This window comes from Lates calcarifer, linkage group LG15 (genome assembly GCF_001640805.2).
Source record: "Lates calcarifer isolate ASB-BC8 linkage group LG15, TLL_Latcal_v3, whole genome shotgun sequence".
Lineage (NCBI taxonomy): Eukaryota > Metazoa > Chordata > Actinopteri > Centropomidae > Lates > Lates calcarifer.
Window position 1 is genome coordinate 22,758,274 of NC_066847.1, and position 24,774 is coordinate 22,783,047.

General features: G+C 38.9%; 2 protein-coding genes across 3 annotated transcripts; one reads left to right on the forward strand and one right to left on the reverse strand.

The window, feature by feature from the left end:
- Positions 1-1,870: 1,870 nt before the first annotated feature.
- Positions 1,871-12,280, forward strand: zbtb32 (zinc finger and BTB domain containing 32). 2 transcript variants are annotated; one of them, XM_018687705.2, is made up of 5 exons: positions 1,871-2,084; positions 4,925-5,983; positions 7,070-7,188; positions 8,921-9,088; positions 10,642-12,280. In XM_018687705.2, the coding sequence occupies exons 2-5, from the start codon at positions 4,956-4,958 to the stop codon at positions 10,869-10,871; spliced, it is 1,545 nt and encodes a 514-aa protein (XP_018543221.1). In that variant the 5' UTR covers positions 1,871-2,084; positions 4,925-4,955; the 3' UTR covers positions 10,872-12,280. The 2 variants fall into 2 exon arrangements, with proteins under 2 accessions (XP_018543221.1, XP_018543228.1); XM_018687712.2 differs by having other exon boundaries at positions 7,070-7,182.
- A 1,020-nt stretch (positions 12,281-13,300) lies between these two features.
- On the reverse strand, positions 13,301-24,062 carry LOC108890707 (G protein-activated inward rectifier potassium channel 3-like). The gene is given in 6 exon segments (XM_051075860.1): positions 13,301-14,351; positions 16,520-17,376; positions 17,378-17,747; positions 18,381-18,575; positions 18,782-18,939; positions 23,067-24,062. Coding segments are annotated over 4 exon segments (1,581 nt in total). The 5' UTR covers positions 18,502-18,575; positions 18,782-18,939; positions 23,067-24,062; the 3' UTR covers positions 13,301-14,118.
- Positions 24,063-24,774: the final 712 nt, after the last annotated feature.

A 24,774-nucleotide genomic window follows, 5' to 3' on the forward strand; every position in this document is an offset into this window, starting at 1 on the left:
TTTCATCACTATGCTGATGACACTCAGCTCTATATATACTGTAATTAACCTGAATGCTTACTTGAAACTTAACTACAGACATCCACAAATTTCTTGTTCCTGAATTAAAAAACAGAGGTATTGCTAAAATGCTAACAACTGAACAAGTACTCGTTATTGTCAATCAGCTATCAAAGACATAATTCATACTGTATTAAATTACACATAGTTTCAATAGTAAGTAAACATGGTGAACAAGCAGAGAAACCTTTTTATCATCTAAAGCGTAATACATAAATAACATATTATACAAAAAAGCTGCTCTCAGAATCTGGACTATGAACAATAACATTTTACCACATAACATCATTCTCTCTTCCTTCTGCTGCTTCTCAGCTCATACCAGATGTGACTTCAAAGGGCTTTTGCCATGTGATATTACATGGGCTTACACTCTCGCCTATTAATCTCATTCCATTGCATCAGAAATACTACCATCTGCTCTCCAATTGCCATTTGTCAGCTACAATGTATGCCAGATGTTGAAAAGGAAAGTACTGAGAGTACTTTGGCTAACTATGTTTGATGTTTAGTTTTCGTTTCAGTTTGTGATCAAGATTTTTTTTTTCTGTCTACACTTAGAGCAGGTCTAATTGTACTAAATGTATTTGTCTTGAGGAGACCCTCACCAGAAAAATATTACAACAGCCTAACAAACACAGAATATAGCCAACACTTGTGTGTTTACACATCCTGCAGATACAGAGCACATTAAGACTCATTTGTCGTCATGTTTCTGACCCGATGAATGTAAGTCATCTCTTCATTCTCTTTTTAGCTGTGTTGCTGTTCTCCACCTACTCCTGATGCTAGATATTTGACTTTCCTCACCAGCCAGTTGCTGAGTTTAGCTGTTCTCTGTTTTGTGTTAGGTAGGTAGTGGGTGGTCAGTTTATCAGTTATTTAATTAATTTAATTTAATCTTAGTTGCTGGAAACACCTACCTGCTGGGGCTTGACTATACTAATAAAGTTTACAAGATTCTAATAATTCTAATCACATGGTACCACCTCAGAGATCCTTGGTTAAATTCTGGCTTGGTTATGTGTTCAGCCATATTAAAGGTGGGAAGTCAGTGAGGATTGGGGGGAAATTATTTGGCTGTTAATAATTTTATGAACAAACACAGTTTTAAAAGCAAACAAAGCAGGCACAATGCGCTAAACCATCGAAGTCTGCTGAACTGACCAGTTGTCTACAGTTGGCCTATTTTTACAGGTTTTCACACCGACCTCTGACATAGCGAAAGACCAAAGTAGATATTTCTATTTAGAGAGTGCAGGTTTCAGTGAAGCTTCGCCCTGCATATTGGTACCACTGGGCTTTTGTCTGTATGTTTCCTGTCACAGATCAGTGTCTTTGAAGTGGTTTTTGTCTGAGCACAGAACGGCCTAATAATGTAGTGACCAGCAAGTAATGCTGGAGGGGAGGAAATCATGTACAACATGTACAGGCATACAGCATCTGTAGGGTGCACATATATCCCTCTAACCACTGTCCCCGTTTCTCTCCCTCTTTCTCAATACATACACACACACATACACACACACGTGCGCACACACACACCGACACAAACACACACACACACACACACGCACACATGCACACATAGTTTAATCATTTGGTCAAATTAAACTTTCTGTCACTTTCAGAAGATACATTACTTTTAATGTTTTTTCTGTTTAGGTTGTATTTTGTTTGCAGTTTCAATACATGGCTTGCTATTTATATAATATATTTAATATATTCTACAAGAAGTAGAAAATATTAAATAGTAAAAGTGCCTCTAAGAGTTCACTAAAATACACAAAACAAAATTTAACAAAGAACTGGTATACTTAAAAGGAAAGCAAGCTATTTGGCACTGTAATCAATGAGCCAATGAGAGAGAGTTGAAGAGGAGGGACTGTAAAGACAAAGGAGGAAACCACCCTGTCCCACAGCAAAACCTGTACCCAGACAGATATGTCACTTTACAAGTCACTTCACAGCCATGATGTGAGGTAGCCCGTCATTCTCCAGGGAGAATATTCACTAAACACTGGGTAAGTGTCTCATTCACGCAACTTGTTGCTTCTTAATTTTCCGAGAGTGAAAACCACAAGCAGATGCACTTTAACATTGCTCATCTTTAGACTCTCTAGCTGTGCTGTCTGTGATCTACTAGAAACAGAATCTAGTGTGCTGCTATTGATCTTCTGTTGCCCGTGGAGACTCTTAGATCTGGCTTCTCTCTTATGACTCCAGTCCCTTAAATGTGCGCTGTGTGAGACTGACTGTAAGTTCATGTCCTGTCAAAGGATGTGTAAATCTGACATATGCATGCATGGTTTTCCCCTGTGTATGCATTGAGATAGTACTGTGACTGCAAGGAGCTCAAAGACCTGCTAACTATGTCACAACTTTGCAAGAGTGCACTGTAGATTTGAGCAGCATCAGGGGGAATTTGATTATTGCACAAGCCAGTTTATAACTAAACCAAATGTACTCTGAAGATAAGAGTAACTGAGACAAGGTTAGCAAGGACTTGAAGTAAAACAGAACAGAATACAATACTTAAGAAGAATTGATTTAAGGGCCAGCAGGCCCGGGAGAGCACCGCTGCATGCATTACTTCAATGCAACGCAATTGAAATTTAGACTGCATACATGTCAGGTGTGTCATATCAGTGTGAATAGAAAGACAACTACAATATTTGAAAGTACAACCTAATAAAAAGCTGAAAGTAAAGTTAATAAATTGGCACTTCCTTCGGCACTGGAGTACGCCAACATTTCTGAACTGTCTTTACAAATGAAAAGAGAACATCCCTATGGTATCCCTATAGGTTTGTATATTACACAACACACAGCACTACTTTTAATGTGGCTGCAAAATCTCCTTGCACATAAAATAATGTCATTAAACAAAGTTGCTCTAAAGTTATTTTTTATAAAATCCTTTGTAGAACATCGCATGAATTCAGCTGATAAATTACAAATGACGTAGCACCGCTGCTACGACTATTAATACGCCACTATAACTTATCGTTATTATCATTATCATCATTACTGTAATTTTTATTATCAGTAGTGGTGTAGAAGCAGTATGTGAAAATTATTATGTAAAATTGAATTAAAATGACTCCCATGTAAAATTTAATTAAAATGACTCCCGTACAAATACACAACTGCATATTGCAGAAGTCATTTTATTCTGACTTAAAATGTAATATATCACACGGTAAATTTGTGACACTGCCCTAAGTTATATGCTGTAATATATATGCACAATATAATTTTATCAGGCAGTGCAAAGTTTTTGAATGCCGTAAATGGCGTCGAGGCAAAAATGGCCCTGCGCTACTGCTCTATCTACATGTATACAGATTTCACTGTACTGTATTTTTTGCATATTAATTTCACTATGTGCTCTTGACACTGTGCGCTCAAAATGTTACAAATGTTGTGACTGTAATGACCTTTTTGAAAAATTGCTAAATAAACACTAAACTGAAACCTTAAACTTATCAAATACAGTAAATCTAAGTGACTTTCTACTTCTGATACTGGAGCTGCTCTACTGTCATTTTCACTCTCAGTGCCATGTACCACCCACATACAATGCATAAGCAAATACATGATAAACATAAAAATTAACATGCGTGACAAATATATTAGAGCAAGCTAAAATTACTTTGAACATATCTAATTTTTAAAAGATATTTTTAAATTTATTTTGAATTGATGCAACACTTTTTTCTAACTTAAATAAATGGAATTAACAAAATAGAGAGAGAGCGATAGAGAGAGAGAGAGGGATTTTGAGACTGGGCAAAAATTCATGTGCATTCAAAAAAAACATTCCAGTAACTAGAGACAACTAAATGTCATTTCGTTTCACATCTACTTTCCATTTACAGTCACCATCGGAGGACTGAATAGGGTTGCGATTGTGCTGAAAAAAAAAAACTAAACTCTGTAATAGCTTGCAGTACTTGTGACCTCTGCAGGAGAAACCGACCACACACTGTATAATCATAAAAGTTCATTATAGACTTCAGACTGTGTGAAGATGACAACCTCACAGGCATCCGGTACTGTCAACATACAACTACAATGTTTTCATCCATGTATTCTCAATTTTAGATGTAAAATTCCACATATTTCTAACACATACTTATGTATTTACATATTCCACCCCTGCGAACGCTTGCATTTAATGTTTATGGTACCCAAATAGTAGTCTTATTGTTGTTGATGCTCAAACTTTACTCGTGTGTACAGTCATTAGTCATGGTTTCGTATACTGTTAGGGCTTTGTGGCTTTAGAGTGTGTATGAGAGCGCAGAATATCAAAGCTTTCAGAAAACAGAGTACATTTCCACACATCAACCAGGCATTCAGATGCAATATCAGACAATGCTGTGATTAGGGGAAGTTTTTCTGCAGATTTGAGAGTCTAATTTTAAAAAAAGTGTGCTTTCTGCTATTTGTGTATTTTTGGACAGGTTATTTGGTTTAAAATAAAGTAGCAAAGTAGCTGAAAATCAGATTCACTGCTACACCAACTTACAATATAAACAAATGACGAAATCTCTTTGGCTACCTTCTGCCCCCTCATCTCTCACTGCAGGTAATGTCTGTCTGGAAAGAGTGGAAAAAAACCAGTACAAACCACAGAGAAAACAACTTATCTGTTAATCACAAGTCAATTCCTGCTGTTGATTTGCAAAGTGATTTTCCTACTTGCACTCTAGCTTATCTTGAAATGTCACATACCTGGTAACAAGCTGGCAAATAGATGGAACTAATTTTACCACAGTGTGGGCATAATCTAATTGTAACTCACTTTTGATTTTTTTTTTTTTTTTTTTTTTTTGTTCCTTTGACTTTCTCTTCTCAGACTTTTGATCGTATTTCGACAGACATCAGAAATGATCCGAATCAACAACACCCAATATTTCCACTTCCTGCAGCAGGCCGATGCTTTACGTCGCTCTGGGTCACTCTGCGATGCCATCATCTCGGTAAAGAGCCATACATTCAGGGCTCATCGGCTAGTACTGGCCTGTGCTAGCCAAAGACTGGCGCAGCAGCTAGCCCAAGGCGACACAGACAGCCCGGCCCACTGTACTCTGGAGTATTTCTCACCGCGCACTTTCCAGCAGGTCCTGGACTTCACCTACACCCAGGCTGTTGAGGTGTCCGTGGAAGACCTGTACCTGCTGCTGAAAGCTGCTCAGCTTCTGGAGATGCAGCCGCTAGAGGACCAGTGCCGGAAACAGCTGGATACCCTTGACCACAGGGCCAAGGAAGCGGATGAAAGGGGAGAAACTGCAGATGTCAAAGAGGAAAAAGAAAGCACTCAGGAGATGGATCAAAAGAAAAAAGATAGTCCAGTACAAAAAGAGAAGCTCCAAGAGACCTCCTCAAGAGGGGTGGAAGCAAGCGACATCACTGTCACTGAAAACCTTTCACCCCCTGATTCTGCTAAGAAAAACAGCGTCTCACCATCCTCAAGAAAGAAGCCCAGACTGTCCCCTTTGTCATCAACACCCCACAACAGAGACAGTGTTATTACCAGGCCTGCCACCAGCAGTTCCTCTTTCTCTTCTCCCTGGCCTTTCTCTACAAACATGTGGAACTCTGTGAGCACCCTGAGGCGGATAGCAGAAAACTACTCAAACTTAATTGCAGTTCACCCTCTTCAGTCCCCAAATCAGTCCTCAGTAGCATACCCATTCTCCCTCTCCACCCCTCACATGTTCCCTTTACTCGGTCCCCATTTTCAAAACCCGGTTCACACCTCTGTACTGGGCTACTCAGGATTGTATCCACGTTACACACAAAACACATACACTGGATCTACGGGGATGGGGAGCATAATCAAGGAGGGCCTGTTGAAAAGAAAAAAACCCAGCCAGAGAACATTCAGCGGCACCGTTCAAAGTGCTGAACCAAGGTAAGTCAGCACTTGGACATGATTTTGGAAACTACAGTTTTTTATTTTCAGTCATTGTCTCCCTGTTTTTCCTCTCACAGAGTCATATAGAATCCCCCAATTTGCTCAATTGTTCCCTTGCGACAGCTACAGCACCTGACTCACTGCTGTTTGGGTAGATGTGTGTGTGTGACTGAGCCTCCTGCACTTTCCAACTAGAGCAGTTTCACCTGTTAACCCTTCCCTGCCAGTCCTAGTCAGTTACACTCTTTTCTGACAAATCACAATCCGAGATTTCAGACCAAGGGAACAAAAGGCATGAGTTAATTTTCAGATAAATCTGAATATATTAAAAAAATATATATATATATATAAATAAAATAAAAATATAAATAAAAATAAAAGTTAAAAAGATAAATAAAAATATAAAAGTTAGGTGTTTTTTAATTTATTACAATAAAAACTCATATTTCACTTTAATTATGATTAATAATGAAATTTACCACTATCCTTTAGTGGTAAGCTAGTCAACAGTGTGAAAACCCACTTGCCTTTGTTTTTGGGTGATTTTCCTCCTTTATTCAAGTCTACGCATATCGTAGTGTTCCACACAGTGTAACTAAACAGTGTGTAAAGGGGAGCCCCCTAAATTTCTCCCCTCCTTTGCAGAATTCAAGATTATCCACCCACTGAAACACAGTTTCAGTGTTTAGACTGGTCATGTCTGTACCACAAGAAATTGTTCAAAACAAATGGCCCTTTGCGGCACAAAAAAAATGCTATTCTTTACTTCATGATCTAGCTCCTTCTACTCTAGCATTTTATGAAAGTTAAGCGAGTTTTTACCTTGAAAGAGCACTATAAATATCTTGTGGTTGGGGATGGAGAGGAAGGAAAGGGTGTCTAAGGATGTAATCTGTGATAACACTTAATGTTGTAAAATATATGCAGACTGACATATTTTCCATGCGATACTTGAAGACATTTACTTGTATATTTTTCTACCTCTCTGGCCCACAGATAAGAGAGTTTCTTTATTATTGTAACTGGTACAATTAGTGTAGTTTTGTACAACTGTTGCTTCAGGAAATAATTTCTTTTCCACAGTTATCCTCAAGTGCCCAAACCCAGCAAAGAGCAAGTTAAAGACTGCCAGCACTGCAATACAAGTCTCCTTGGTGATCCGGTGCTGCGGGAGTCAGAATCTACACCTGATAATGGTAATGGTATGATTATTAAGACAAACACTTACTGTTTTTTAATGATCACAATACACTGAACATGCCAGTATTACTATACAGTAAGCTGTAGCAATGGTTATTCTGTACAGAACTGATCAATTTAACAAGACAGTAAGACAGTTCTCAGCATGACCCCTAACCTCGGCAGACTTGAGATACTTAGCTACGCAATGGAAAGTGATAAAGAGAGTTGTGGTTTTGAGAGCATGGTGCAGCAGGAGCAGTAGTGTGGTTACTAGATACAGCTAGATACATGCAGTACAGTATGTACTGCATCGCAACAGTGGTTTGTCCTATGGCAAAAAAAACATACGTATGGATTTAGTATAATAAATTCTCATAATCTGAAAGTACTTTGCTGCAATAGCACAAGAAATAAGATAAAACCAAAACTTTGTGCATGTGTGTGTGCGTGTGTGTGCGTGCGTGCATGTAAGTGTGTAAGATCATTTGCCTTGTACAATCAAGCTGATAAACATGTTTTATCTATCTCTGCTCAATGGAACATTATGTTCACACTTCAAAAGATTACACTAAAACTGTGCTTTACAGATGTCTTACTGCATGGCAGTAAGCAAAGTAATAAATGAGTCTTTAATATATAATCTAATACATAATTACAGACAATGTGTAACAATATATAAACAAGAATATAAATGAAGCATTCATTTCAGTATTCAATGTTTCTTGTTGATTTTTTTTTTTAATTGTTTTGTTTTCATCTATTGAAATTATATTAGTGTTTGTTTGTGTAATTAGGAATTAAAGCATTACCTATAGAAGATGTCAGGTCTTTTAAAGTGAGAACTAGAGAGAAATATTGGACAGGAAGTAAGCTAATGACACCAGGTCTCAGTAGGTTGTGTAGAGTGGTGAGTGTTCAATTGTTGTGGTTTATTCTTTCATTTTCCCCTACTACAGTACACCCCCTTCATATTTCAGCATCCTGTCTATACTATGAGGCCCAAGTTTTTACTTGAGAAACCCTGAAAAAAAAAGTATATAAGGTACCGAAAGGCTTCTGAGTTGCTACCTTAACCTCAAAATCACACCTTTGTAATTTTAAAACAATCACTAAGGTACGTGGCTGCAGAAAAAACACATGCACAGTGACAGGAAAGTAAGCTTCTACCAACTGAATTTATTGTCTTGCAACAGGATGCAGACCAAAAACAGACTTGTGCCTCTGAAAGGTGATTAAAATGTTGCACTGATGTATCATTTTAAAGCTCATGCAGAAAACTGTAGGATTAAAAAAAAAAAAAGACTTAGAGAAAATAGTGAAAAATGCTCACCACAGGTTTGCAGAGGCCAGTGTTACGTCACTAAATGTCTTGTTTTATTCAACCAACAATCTAAAACCTAGTGATGTTCAATTTACTATGATATAAAACTGAAAAGCAGAAAGGTATCACATTGGAGAAGCTGTAACTAGGGACTTAAATGATCAATCAACTGAAGTAAGTAACTAAGGTACTGACAATTGACTTATCTGTTAATCTCATCATTGTAGCTCTGACATGAATTCACTTTATTGCCAGTAACTGGTCATTTTGATGGACTGTAGAACTCATTGCTCTTCTGTGTGGATGTCTAAGGACATAAGTAGGACAATAAACAAACAGTTGTAGTGGTATTATTGTTAACAGCTAGGCCCCTCTTCCCACCGCAAGGTTCACACCTTCACCTGTTTTTCTCCCTGCTGTTGTTTGCACAGGTGAAGCTTGCACAGGGTGTCGGTTCTGTGGAAGAAGGGACGTGGCACAGCATGAACCACAATCCAATCGACACGACCACAGGGGAGAAAAACCCTACCAGTGCCAACACTGCCCCAAAAAGTTCAGTCTGAAACATCAACTGGACACACACCATCGCGTTCACACCGGTGAGCACACCATTTACTCTTCACTGTCTGTTCACTCTGACATCTGAACTTCAGCGTTGTGCGTTAGGACCAAAGGCTATGCCCACCCACAATGATGACTAATAACCTTTGTTACATTGACATTAGAACAAAAACTACCAACAATCCCAAAGGGAATTTCAGTATTCAACAAAATCCAGTTACAACGTCAAGTCAGATAAAGTGGCCTAAAAGCATTTGTGCACTTTAACTTTAAGAAACCACTTAAAATGCCGAAAAGTAGCAATAGTAGGATTGGTCTGACATTGCTTGAGTTAATGGGACAGATCAGAGACAAGTTAGCTGTTAGCATAGCATAGCAACTTACTGGCAAAAGAGGAGATTGACTAATGACTAATTTTCCTTGGCGCTTACAGAGTGCTCCTTTTCGGAGCAAACGCTAACCATTAACTGCAAAGCGCATATGCTTTGCATTAATAATGAGCATATTCCAAAGCAGAGTGTTCAGATTTTCTGAACATTTTGCAGGCAGGTGACGGTTTCCACTCATTTTAATACCATGAAACTCATTTTACAGAAACTTGAAACTCACAGACTTGAAACTCAAGTTAGATAGAAAATCCATTGAAGGTACGGTAAACATCTTGTCTGCTTTAACTGCTGTAAAAGTGACATTATTTCCATACATTAACGCGGTTCAGGATTTTCAAGTATGCCCTTGCCACCGTTTTGCCATGCAACCATAAATTCAAATTTAATTTTCTCTGCATGTGGGAGTGTGTGTAATGGAAACCAGTCAGCAAAATATTAGTGTGTGCTAAAAAAATGTGATGTTTAAGTATTTAAAAATTTAAAGGAAAATTGGTTAAAACATCCAAAAACACAGAAATGGTGCTGAACACAGCTCTCCATATATACATGTGTATATATATATATATATATATATATATATATATATATATATATATATATATATATATATATATATATATATATATGTGTGTGTGTGTGTGTGTGTGTGTGTGTGTATATATATATATATATCTTTAGAGCAACTGTGACTGTGTAATCTAAAACCTAAACATGTCTTAGAGATGTTCAAAACCTGTTGTTTTAAAGGATTTGCTTTTGAATTTTAGTATTCAATTAGTTGAATGTTATTGAACTACATTCTCACATGCCCGCATGCTTTGTTAATTCTCATTTTCCTCATAATGACAGTTGATATCCGTCTGTCTGCGTTGGGTTTACACTGACATACAATCATAGACAAGATCTAACTTAATGGAACGTACATGTAAATTGTGCATAACTGATTTGATGAGCATCAGGATGAGTCACGTAAAAGTGTCACATAAAATTTAAGCACGTAATCTCTCAATTGGGGAAAAAAAGACTAGATAAATTGCGTTCACGTCCTATAGCAGGATAAACTGGCAGTGAATACACTTTTACACTTTTACCTCCTAAGTGGGGGGTGGGGAGGGGGGGTATGAGACACCCCCCCCCCCCCCCCCCCCCGCCATTGCCTTCCATCCTGTGGCCCCCTGGTTCACTCTTTTCTCTGCTTCAAGGGGAGAAACCCTTCGAGTGTCGCCTCTGCGGCCAGCGCTCACGGGACTACTCGGCCATGATCAAGCACCTGCGGACACACGGCGGGGCCGCGCCTTACCAGTGCACGGTGTGCCTGGAGTTCTGCAGCAGCCTGGTCGCCATGCAGAGACACGTCAAAAGCCACGCGGTGCAGGACTTCCCGCCCGACTGGAGCATCAACAGCACCTACCTGTACATCTCTCACATCTGAGCCATGCCTCACGACACAGACGCCACCATCTACACAAAGTTCTCATAAGTGTAACTTCAGTTTGTGCATCTTGTGTATTACTCCATGTATCATCATTACATAAGAGCTAAGCATCTCTTTTTCTGAAAGATGAATTCCTGATGATGTCTGAAAGACACGTTGACAGCACATACCACTGTTCTGAGGACATAATAATACACGAGCGGCACAAACTGGGGCTATAGATATAGCAATAACTTCCATTCAAACTTCTTTCACAACTGAACACAGAAAATGCAGCACTAATTTCCAATGACATGACAGAAAATGTATTGAAAGTGTTTACCACCTCACATTAGGTCATGTACGTGCATTACAGCAGCACCAACAGCTAATCCTCATCGAATGACGCAGGAACCATCCCTCTTACTTTCATAATTATTGGACTGGTTGTGTAAACTTTGTAAGTTTGACCCAGGCGTATAGCGCCCTCATGAGGGCAACCACTCTAACGATCCGTTTTTACTGTAATGCAGATTGTTCCAAATGCAACACCTTGTCAAGATGGGACCAGTGGCTGAGATATCACGTTTGCAGAAAAGAGAAAATTTAATTTATTAATTGTTGGAACATATAAACAGTCAACACTCATTGATGCAGATTTAATCAGAAAAATCCTACATCCACATTTTGTATGATATACTCCCTCCTCAGTTAAAATTCATATGTATCTACTTCAGCCTTTAAAATAGTGACTTTGTTCCAGCAATGAAAAAAAAGAGTGGAGGAGGAGTAAGAGTTTGCAGCAGCGTTAGCGAACATGGCCTTGAGTCTGTGGACACACTGCTCATGAGACGAATGTCAGCCAAATTCCACATACAGTAACATTCAATGACTATTTAGATGACACTGGAAATAAGGAATGGTATGGATTAATAAAAGTATCACTTGACAGCTCATTAATCTGCTGTTTGTTTGAATGGGTGGAGATGACAATGAGAAGCTTTTGCAGTGATGTCTGTTTAGCTAGTGACGAACAATAGTCCACTGTTTTCTTATTTTTTCTGCATTGTCACTCACTGGCTGCCTGTAACTTCAAAGGCGAGGAAACACAGTAGTAAACGTGTCTCAAAAGTAAAAATCAAGCAGTATTTATCAACTGCCATACCTCTGCAAAAGCACCAAGCAAGCTGCATTACTGTGAAGCTACCCCAGCAGTTTGTATATGTATGTATTCCACTGAGGGACGCTTTCAGTGGAGCTTTCAGGCCTGTTTCCACCGAAAGCTATTTGTTGATTTGTACAGCATTATCTTCATGTGTGTGGGGTACAAAGGAAATGTTTAACTCATCTTTCATTTATTGGCTTTAATGAATCAATATGCCATGTTTAAGACTACTAATGCATCAAATAAACAAGCTTACATACAACTGCTATCTTGGCAATTCGCAATAATTTGTGTTTTTCACTGACAAATCTTAAGAAATTATTATTATTTTAAAACAAGATATTTAGTGATTAAAATTCTTTAAAGATGTTACAGTTTCTACTTACACACGTGATACTATTAATAATCATTAACAGCACTGTCAACAGAGCTAAAAAAAAAAAAAAAGTAAAAGAACTGATTACCTTAATTATGACAGCTGCTCCCATGATCCAGCTCAACCCATGATGCAACAATAATTAAACATTTACTAGTGTTATTGATAGTGTTAGTGCTATTAATGTACCATTGTTTGTCATTACTATTCCTTTAGCTGTAATAATAATTATTACTATTATTATTATTATTATTATTATTATTATTATTACTACTACTACTACTACTACTACTATTTACATTTTGACTTAGTCTGTGTATCTGCAATGTTGTCTTTCTCCTACCCCATTCCCCCACCCTCCTCTCTTTCTGTCTAAACCCAACTGGTCGAGGCAGATGGCCGCCCACCTTGAGTCCGGTTCTGCTCGAGGTTTCTGCCTCTTAAAAGGAAGTTTTTCCTTGCCACAGTCGCCTAGTGCTTGCTCATGGTGGGATCTGTTGGGTTTCTCTCTGTACATTTTATAAGATAAAGAGTACGGTCTAGACCTGCTCTATATGTACAGTGCCTGTTGTGTACTGTTTTAAGCCTTTCCAAAGCCAAATTTGTACTGTTAACAAATTTGGTTAACTAAGCTAAATACCAACAGTACAGGGTGAGTGTTTTTCCAAGGCCAAGGAACACATCATTAATTAACTATATTAATAAGAGGGTTACAGGTTACCTTAATTAGATGCCCCATTCACCACTAACATTATATTTCATGACAGTGTAGAAGTTCATCCTGAATACTGTCAGTTCATGCTAATGTTAGCATCTCTGTGCTTTTCTTTACTTGAGCTTGAGGACTAATGATACCAAAGATAGTATCGTTTGCCAAACTCACTGGTTGGTCCTCATCCTAAGCCCTTTTCTCTTGTAATGTTAACAGTAAAATGCTGTTTGAAAACATGAATATATTAGCAAAGCAGCCAAACAGGGAGATGCTAGAGAGAATGGCCTCACTTTTTTCAGCATTGCACTTGAAAAACTAGGACTAACTCTACACTGCAAGAACAATGCTTTGCTTTATTTTTTGGTCTTATATGTGGATCAGCTGATGAGGATGGCAACTTTTTGCCTGTAAAATACAAGTTAGTAGTCTTTTAAGTGAAGCTACATATTGTATATGTAGTAAGCAAATGGATATTTAAAAAAAAAAAAACTCCCTTAACACCCTTCTCATTTCAAAACAAGTCAGCTGGAGACAATGTTTTCAAACTCATCTACAGTTAATAAATCTGCCAGCGACAGTTGTTATTTCAGTAGGGAAACAGACAGTTGCTGGATAGAAATGGGAAGCTTGATATTGCCCATCTGTCTGAAAGTAAAAATTACTCTGAATTTGGAGTGGTAAATCTGCTAGCGCTGGACTGGAAAGCTTCACAGCTGTGGCAACAGTACTTTGGGGCAGTTATTTATACCTGTGCATTTCTTACTGTGACATGTCTATGTATCCACTGTGAAAAAGGCTTATCCATACATTCCTTATTTGATATTCACTATAAAAACTATTACATAGCTACATCCTGCAGAAAGTCTTTCATCAGCTGCTATTATGACAAGCTTTTGTCTGCATTCCCTCCACTTTGACTGCCTTCAGATGCTCTCTCCTCCTGAATGTTACCAATAGTGTATCCTCCATGAGACTGTGGCTCGCCTTTGGGCTCCTCTGCCATTCCCTCTTCTCATGTTCCCCAGTCTCTGCTAACTTTGGAATCTTGGAGTTTACAGTCTGTCAGAACCATTAACTGATGTGCCTGGCTGGCGCTGCAGTTAGGCAGTGGTACCTGGTAGGTGGTGTGGAACCGACGCAGGTCAACTCTGAATGAACCTTTCTCCAGTGTCATGCAGGGTTCAAAGCAAGCGCCCCACTCAATCTCTGTTTCAATATAGGATGTTTTGGCTTGACACATCATGCCTGTGAATAAAATGATGAGATAGAAGAGGCTGTTAGTGTTGAGTCAGTCAAACGTTTTCAAAACATATCTATTTTAAAACTGAAGTACACATTATTTTCCACATGATGTCGCTATGTGTTTGAGTCTCAGTATTTATAACAAGACTGCTGCTTACGGGTCTAAACACAATAAGGCACAGCAGACATTTTGACTTTTCATAGTAAGACAAACACAGGTGAAGCGAATAACATTAACAATTGCTTTGTTTTCTCCAGTAAGTCATGACAGACAGCCAGCAAGAACAACACCAGGACCCTGAAACTGAAGCAGCTAAATGGATATCAGCCCTTAGTCATTTTAATGTTTGCACGTGCACCTCGCCCAGACTACATTTGGATAGATAATGTCTGAACATTTTTGTTGTACACCAAATGGTTCCCAGCCCACATTTCATTAACTTCATCCAGATGTTACTAAATTTATTCAGTTGTAGCATGTCACCCTTTTGCCCTAATTTTGCATAGTGCCCATCCCATATTCTATACATACAGCTTTGTACAGCTATGTGAATGTACTGTAACCAAGAACTTTATAAAACTTATCCTTGTTTAGAGTAGCCCCCAGGGCCCTTCAAGCAGATTCTGACAGGATTCTTATTCTGGTATGAAAGGTAAAAGTAATCATTTAAGGTAAAACTTAAACATTCATAACTCTCTAAATATCCATCCATCCATCCATCCATTATCTATACCGCTTGTCCATTAAGGGTTGTGGGGGGGTGGGGGCTGGAGCCTGTCCCAGCTACTCTCCAAATATGATGATGAAAAAAGCATAATGTGGGTTTTAAATTTACCATAAATGTATCATGTGTACCAGAAAATTAGCAAAATGTTTTTTCAGTTCACTTAAGGAGTTAAGTTCAGGTGTGTAATCTTAGCTAGTTGTTGTCACCAGGGTGGCTACTGCATTGGACTGCTTTTTTCGGCCATTCTTTCCGGGGACATTTCACTGACTTACTGTCATTTTTTGGAGACTTACTCTAACCTAAATCTAACCTGAAAACATGTGTTCATCTTAAATTTTAATGATTTGCATAATGGGGATTTTTTTGTCCCCATAATAGCATGTCAATAAAAAACAGTAACAAGACAGAAAACACAAGAAGATTTCAGAAACCAAAATAAGTCAGGGAAAACAACAGCACTGACATTAACACCCTAGTTAGTTAGAATTAAAAAACATTTTTTTTGAAACATAACATTTTGGAGACATTTTGTTTTGTTTGCAATCATGGCAAGATGTGGGTCACTTGATGTTTTTTAATTCATGGGGAAAGCCCCTGCATTTGGGAGTTTTTATGGGTAAAGGTATGTAGCAGAACTTAAAATCTGCGAGATTTCACAAGATGTAGAATGCTTTTGGGCTCTTTTATTTCCTTTCCTTTCCTCTTTTCTGTCCTTGATTTCATATTAAGGGGAAGTGGTTTCTAAAAACCTTAGTCATTCTTCTTCATGAATCTTGCCAAATCCAGCCAAATAACCTTTTCTGTACAAAGCCAGTGTTATATGTTGTAATTTAAACATAGGCTGATTTTGATTCTATCTAACGTAAGGGACAAAGGAATTTTTCCACCATTTGTACAGCTATGAACAGAAGGAATTGGCAAGAAAAGAGGATCAGTTTGTTTTCTTACTCAGTGAATGTCACACAAGAAAAATGCAGAGGTCATCTTCCTCTCCTTCCGTTCTTTCTCTAATTATCTCTATGTGACTGACAAGAAGAAGTCTGTCTGCCTTTGTGTTTTACACTTTAGTCATTTGTATTTTAAATGTGGTTTCTCACAGCTTTTCCCCAATTTTTGTGCAGATTTAAGATTTCTGTTTCTAAATGTACATGTGACTAGTCAGTAAATGAGCAATACAGTTATTAAATGACTGAATGTGAAAGAGTTTTTTTCATTTCCCAGGTTTTGTTCAGGAAATGTTTTCCTAGCCCTGAGGTTTGGGATTTCCAAGAATATGAACTTCCTTCCTTGAACTCCACATTTGAAGCAATTCTGCAGATTAAAATGTTTAACCATTTAGTTGTGCGCTGCTGGAGCAAAGTAAGTAAAGCTTTGCATCCACTTCATCTGAGTGATAATTGCCTCTTTATCTCTTTTTAACCACTGCTGCCATCAATTATTCACCTGTCGCCTCAACAATTCCTTCCAAGATGATGATTATCTCAAACTGTTGTTGTCTAAGCTGCTCAGGACCCAGTTCCCAGAGTGGACTGTTTGAGTCAATGTTGTGCTGAATGACTTGAGGCTCCACCAAGAAGAGTCTGTCTGAACCAGTTTCATACCCAAGGTTGATTTCTGTCTGCTCAAGTGGTAAGAACTCACCCTCAGCTGTTTGGCGGGACTTGATTAACTTTGCACGAACCTTGGCATCAACCATGTGGCTTTCTCTCAAGTCCCCAAGGCGGAACATTAAACACATCTGGTCATCACGGTTGGCGATAACGCAAGTGCGACTGAAAAGAAGTGTCTCAGCCCGCTTCTTAGGTCGGGATATTTTGACAAACATGCACCCAACCATGAGTGCATCTATCATGGAGCCAACAATACACTGCATCATTACCAGCATAACACCCTCGTAGCAAATGGAAGTCACGGTACGTGATCCATAACCAATGGTGCGTTGTGTCTCCACTGAGAAGAGCAGAGCTGAGATGAAGCTGTCTACACCTAAATAGCAGGGACTTTGGTCTCTGAGATGATCTTTGGGGGTACCAAAGGGTCGCTCTTGTCCTATGTCACCGCGAAAGGAGGCATTCAAGAAGTAGAGTCCAGCAAACAGGAACCAGGTGGTGATGTAGCACATCATAAAAACAAATAGAAACCAGCGGTACTGGAGGTCCACAAAAGAGGTAAAGATGTCAGACAGGAAGCGGCCTCTTTCAGATATATGACACAGGTTGACACGGCACTTTCCATCCTTAGAGACATAGCGAAGTTGCTCTCTGGTTTCTGGAGGAATGGTAGGGGTTTGGTTACACTGACTCCAGGAGTTTACTCCGAGCCTTGCCCAGCCTCTCCATCTCTCTAGCAGGGCTGGATATATTGCTGTGTGCTGGTGAGAGCTGGATGCTGTGGAGAGGACTGTTGCTGATGACGCGGAAGGGACTGGTGCTGCCCATGTTAGGTACACTGAGGGCATGGCGAGGGTAGTGTGTAACAGTTTTGCCCTCTCCTAGTGAGCAGCGATGTAAGAAGGCTTGCTCTGTATCTGTGACACCAGGAGCAGATGGAGGATGCAAGCAAATATTCCGATATAGAATATCTGTTGTACTTTTATGTCGCCGCTTGGCTGTTGCAAGCTCAGAAAAAGCTCCTGGCGTAACGTCTGGAAGAGGGAGGGATGAATCTATGTCTGTCTGGGAAAAAGCGAAAGACTGAATGTTACCCTCTTCTCCCACACATAATTTAAGTTCAAAGAGGACACTAACACAATACTCATCTGTTGTTTTGATTTCATCATTTAGGTCATCTGTTAATCTTGTGGCTTATTTCAGACTTTCTGCAAAACCATACATGGTTTCTATTGGTTTGGCCAGAGACAACTAAACATTTCAAACAAATGCCATGATCAAACACTCCAGAACAGCCACAAAGAAGTAGTAGTAAGATTGTTTTGTAAACAGCTATTTTCAAGGTAAAGAATGAACTTTCAATTTTAGCTTTAAGCTAAAATGGATAAGAAATCCTCAAGGTTCTGTGGAAGATCCAGAACTCCAGTATGTGGACCATTTACAAAGATTTATTTTCTTGACACACATTCCTGATTTCATTTTTACAGGCCTCAGTTCCCTGGAAGACACTCTTGGTAAAGAAAACAATGTGGTGCAGTAGATTCTCAACACTGCAGCAGGAAAAAAAAAATCTTGGAAAAGCCAACTCACTGCCTTACATTTTCGACATAGCTCTCATTCATTTTTTCCCCCTGTGGGTGTGGAATGGACAACCATGATAGATTTCGTTTGACAGGGTATGGAAGTTTGCCGACCTCTTGTCTCATCTTTAGTGGTCACTGGAGGCTCCATGGCTCCTGTGCTCACTGTTGTTGTGGTTGATCCAGGCGATCCTCTAGTCTCGAAGTTATAATCTCTTCTTACACCAGGATACATTACAGAAAGGCATTAACGCTAGCAGCAGAGCATGGCTATGATTATTTGGGTTTCAAGGTTCCACTTGATTTAACCTGAGAACATAGGAGAAGACTGTCAAACAGGATTTGGATTTTCAAAACAGCCATTTGGAGGAGCACATTGTAGCCTAAACACTTTGAAATAAATAGCCAGAAAGTGTACACAACTGTGATAGACACAACTATTCTGAAGGCATTTTTCAAAAAACAGTTTCACGCAATTAAAAAAACATTGATGTAACTAATGCATCTGAACTAACCTGGACTTGGTATCAGTGCATCCTACTGCTCCACACACAAGTAGCCAACAGAGTGGGAAACAGCTTTAAGAAGATATACCCTCCAGCTGGAGCTAAGCTTCATCATCCTGCTCCGTCAGCAGTAAGCCACAGGATCCTGCAGAGTAGACTCAGCTCCCCTCATATGGAATACCCACACAGAGCAGGACAGTTATCTAAACCTACTAACCAGCACATACTGGAATTAACCTTGATTTAACACTTAACAGGTTAAAAGGGCAACTGAAAACACTGTGATATTCACTACAACATAAAAAACTACTAGTACTACATTCACAGCAACAGTGCATTACACGCCAATGTTAAGCAAGTAATAAGTTTATGCTATGTTCCCTGTCTTAGTTCAGGGCATTTACATGGTAATGTTTGTTAATTAGCAATAAAGACAGTAAAATAAAAGTGAAGTAAAATAGAGGCTGATGGGAGTGTCATTATTGGACAAACTGTTATGATGGTGATAGATGAAAAGATCACATAAGTCAGGAGGATTCATCCTTTTGGGAATATGAAGCTTAGCGAAAGTTCAATCAGGGAGACTGTCTATCTGCACTGGGCTGCTGACTCTCAACTGCTTCCTGTTATCTCTAAGCCCCACCCACTAATTCTGTTTTCATCCAATTACAACCGTCGCTCATCTAGAGCCAATCACCTGTAAGGAGTATCAGTTTAAAATGTTCTCTCTCTCTGCTGTCATTCAGCTGTCATTTCAGCATCGCGATGTTGTACGACCCACCTCCTCCCCTTCACCACCTCAACTGTGGATGCCTGGCCACGTTTCATCTACCCCTGATCAGAAGTCCCCTCACAGGAAGCCGTCCCAACCTCAGGCCTCATTCCTCCCCCATGTCTCTTTCTCTCTGTGTCTTTCTAAACCCAACCGTCTCTCATGTCTCTTATGCTATTGTCTCACGCAATAGCATAAGAGGTAGTTTCCTATATCGGAAGCACCACTTAAAATCTGAATGCTTCCCATGGGGATCTACTTCCTGCTGGGGTCTAAGCGCCAAAACTCTGTTTCTCCTGTGCACAATAAAATTCTATTCTAATCCAGATTTGTGCATGTTTTTCTCTAAGTCTCTCCTGATTGAAATGAGTGTCTGTGCAAACTAACTAGCACTGCCATACCTAGCGCCATGTCACTAGCATGGCTAAAAAGAAAGTCTGTGCTATGAAATAAAGGTGTGGAGTATCAAGTGCATAGAAAGTGTAGAAAGTGGATTTCGGTTCAGTGGTGCAAAGTACATTTACTTAAATACTGTGCTTAAGTACAGGTTGTTATGCTTGTTCTTTACACAAGTATTTTCATTTTATTCCATTTTAGACTTCCAGTCCATTACATTTCAGGGAAAATTATATTTTTTACTCTGCTATGTTTCACAGCTGAGAGTTACTGAATGCCGGTTTCTTGCAATTTCCTGTACTCTTCCAGTCCAGTGAAAAACACATACTCACAGATAACATCTGCTTAGTAACAGCATGCTTTGTCATTGTGAGCATAGTAGCTGCCAGCATGAATCTTGACCCTTAGCCTCAACGTCCAATCACTTATGACTGAAAAAATGTCACTGTCATTGCAACATGTTTGTGTTCACCGTGTGTGCTCTTATGCAAGTTCCCCTGTCATACGCATTTGGAAATTCCCCTTCTGATCTGAGTCATCATCAAACATCATCATCAAACACAAAAATAATTGGCACTGTCAATCCATAATCATGTTACTGTGACAACAACTAAAGTCTGCATTTGTTCATTGTATTAATGACAGAATGGCAAACCACGACCAGCTTTTACCCGTTACCTGTATAATGTGAATTAAAAAGAAAATTCAGCACATCCATCCATCCATTATCTATACCGCTTATCCATTAAGTTCTGTTTGTTGAACTGTTCAACATGGCTGGCTCACTAGGAGAGAGCTGAAGAGAGTATGTCATAGAAAAACTCTACCCTAGGACACTTTGCCATGCCTTGTTTTTTCTTTTTGTCTCAAATTCAATTCCTCAATCACAAAATTTCTTTTACATATATGTAGTAACAATTTGAACTAGTTTTTCCCTTCCCCAGAAATTTGAACTTTGGTTACTCAGACAGACATAAGATGCTCACGTGGCGAGGTGACTCAGAAAGGGAAGGGGGATATTTTGAAATTTTGTTAAGCTTGTTGAACCTTGCTGCAGTCTTCAATTTAAAAAGAAAACGGTGAAATGTATATACTATAACTGAAAATAGCTACCACACTAAATTATCAGCTAGACTCATCTTTGACTGATCATACTGTAATTAAAGTGTATACCAGCAATCTTGGGATCTGCACATTTGGAAGACTTGTGAGTTAAACTTAAAAGGGACAAAACTGACGCAACAGGGAAAACAATATCTCAACTTTTAAACTGTAGTATGGGTCAGGCTCCAAAGCAATGGGTCCTACACTTTGAATAATGTGATCTGCACAGTCTCACTGTTATCTCCCTGTCTCCCTCATGTCTCCACCCACCCACCCACATTTGTCAGTGTGTGTGGCATGAGTACTGCTCTCACTTGGAGGATCACCTCTGCACATCTGTCTCCAATCAACTCACTGGAGACTGGTTGAACTTCAACTCATTGCCAGATTGTTCTGCCAAATTTAGTGCTACCCACAAGGTGTGGGAACAAGTCAGTGTTTTTGAAAGTCTCAACTCAAGACTGAGTCCAGAGTCAAATCCCAAGCTTTGCGTTTTGAGTCTGAAATGAGTCATAATGTGCTTTTTACCAACTATATGCTGCGTGTGCAATATCAAAAATCACGTACAATATCATCACAACAATAAACTTTGTCATATTTGGTGACATTGGAATATTGGGCAGCTGAAGTTTGCTGCTTCTTAGTTGCGGTTTTGGAGTTGGGGCAGCATCAGACTTGCTCCCATTACTCTACCTGCATTTGTTTGAGGTGCTGGGGCGGCGTTTGTTGTGCTGCTGCTTTTAGTTCAAATAAATTATTGTTGCACAAATTGCACAAAATCACACACAATTATTGTATTTTTCATTTACATTATCACACCAATAAAACAGCTGGTACAGCTCTAACAACACCAATAAACTACTACGTGCATTTGAGCAGCCTACATCTTTCTTGTATAGGTCCTGGCATCATGTCAGCAAGCTGGATATTTAGAATAACTTGAAAGGCAGCAAGAGCCCTCAGAAAGCCAGTAGCCAAATCAAACAATCAAATAAAACAGAAGTGGATCTATCACAGGCAGATCACATCAAAACAGTAACTTTTACTTTGCACATTTTGTTGCAGGAGCTGGCTGTAATTTTTTTTGTTTGTTTTTTTGAGTAGATATCGCTCAGAGTTTCATACAGTAAAGGTCTTAGACAGGTTTTTTCCCTTTTGATCTTCTTAAGAAGTCTGACCACTGAAGTTCCTGTTAGCATTGCATCAGATACCAACAGCTGAATGCTTTTATGCAAAGCACTGCTGCCACATGATTGGTAGACTAGATAATAAAGTGTTCCTAATAAAGCGTCTGGTGAGTGTAGTAGAGCGTAGTCACCTAAAAGGAGGATTCACTCTGTTTTCATTTCAGATGCAGACAAAGCAAAATCCAGCTCAACCACCAATCACCAAATGCAACAGCTACACCAGCTATACTTCCTGAGCATTAAGCAGTAGCTGCTAGTTCTGGTGTACTATGTAAATTAAAAATACACTTGATTATGTAACAAGAACACAACTTCTAGTAGTCTAAATTTAACCTTTATGTACTTTACTATTGTATACATACTACTACTGGTTCTTTTTCATCACTACAGAATTTGTGTTTCTCCTTATAGTTTTTTTAAATGTAGAACATGATTGGAACTGACTGATATTTTAACTTCAACTCAATATTTCTAGAGCAGCAACAGTAGTGTTCACAACTGTAAAGTCAAAACAAACTCAATAGAATCTGGTTGGAAAGAAATCTAATACGTCAATGAAATAAATACCAATACAGTGTGTTAAGTTTATAAGCTCTGAACACAGACAGTAAGTATCAGGCCTTCCTCCTGGCCTCGGTTCTCCTTCCTCTGGAGAGCTAGTACAGCTACCGAGAACTTTAGCTTCGTCCTAACATTTCCCTGTTAGCTTAACCAACGCTACGACTGTGTAAAACATGCCAGGAGACAGACAACCCGGTTGAATACAATCACTTTTCTTCATGCTTGTTGAACATGTGCTTTGATAAAGTGCGTACAGGCCTTTTATTGCACTTACAGTAACGTGCGTAGTAATCCTCGACTCGAGCAATCCTCACTTCAGCTAGTTAAGTGGCTCCGGGACACGGTGGCCTCTCTGACCTCATAGCTCACCCCATCTGTGTGTGTGTGTGTGTGTGTGTGTATGCAGCCCCGCCCAAGGACAGAGCTGAGGAAAGGGCGGAGAAGCAGGGAGACGGTTCTGTTTATAGTTTTCAGTGCGTCTGTGAGTAAGTCTCTATTTTTGTGCCAAGTCAGATGTCTTAAAAACTATTTATATTAACCAAATCTGTAAAAGAAACAGACTAGGGTGTGGTGCTGGGAGGCGAAGATCCCTTCGGTAGTTTTAATGATGACGGAAGTGGGAATATGAGAATAACATATTGAGGGAAGGGCTGAGGAAGGAGGAAGAAAGAGTGCATTACAGTATAGATAAACATTAAATGTAAGACATTAAAATTGTATAAAAAGACAATTAAAACAGAAGCAAAAGCAAAAACAAGCAAGTAAACTGAACACTGAGTAAACCTGTCCCAGATGACCTGAGGGGTCAAATTGAAGTAAATCGATGTATTTGGGTCTGAGACAATTTAGTGTTTGTGTTTTATAGACAAGTAATAGGCTTTTAAAAATCTAACCTTTGACACCAATCCAGTGGTTTAAGGAAGCAGCACGTTTGGTTTGGTTGATTTTTGACCATGAAGGCACTATTACAGTTGTCTAAAAAAGAGTTTTAAAAAATTACTAGCACATTTTATTGATTAAAGACTAAATAAATAGTTGGTATGTTCTGTCCACATACACCATGTTCCTCTTGCTTCTGGATAAGCAAAGTGGTAAATACTACCATCTTAAATGTCCATCTCTTGACTCCACTGGTTCAGTAGTGGGCCTGCTTCGTCTGTCTGCATGTGACTATAAAACGAGACAAAGTACACAGCAAAATGAACAACCAGAAGGGTAAGTGAAATATATAATTATTCACAAGATTTCTCTATCTGCATATTGAGCTGTTTGCTTCATGTTTAATGAGAACTTGCTGCGATGATTCTGTGTGACCGAAACCCATGTGCAGCATGTGCAAATGTAGATGTAAATCTACTCATTCTGAGATGACTTTTTACACCTTTACAGAGCCCCTGCTGCTCCTGGATTTGATGATGGCAGCTCTCCTTCTCATCATGACCACAGAACCTGATATTTGTTGCTTATTCTAACATTAATTTGCTCTATTTTAGTATGTTTAGCTTTTTGAGTCAAATATCATTTATTTATTTAGTTAGTATTGGCTTTGTGGTTTGCTAGCTTGCTCATGTTTGCTAGCTACCAAGGTTTGAGCTCTCTTACCTACGGTTAGACTTGCTATAAAAATGTCAAGATCTAAATATTACTTCTTTTTTTTTTCACTTTTTTCGTTTAGTGTTAAAATGCTATTCTAAAAAGAAAATATTAATTTTATTATTTGTACACATTCTAATAATAAAGCTCCTTTATCATCTGCAGACTTTTGTATTGTTTTTTATTTTTATTTTCATTTTGAAAATCTTATTTTTCAGGCATTGGAGGATATGCATGGATCTATTATGAGACTGGCATACGACATAACACAACAAATAAGCTACAATTAATAGAAAAAGTCTCAAATGTAGACATACAAATATAAAAAGAATGTTCATCTGAATGTTGATCTGAAAAGGGTTTTTGAGGTAAGAGTTTATATAGGGACA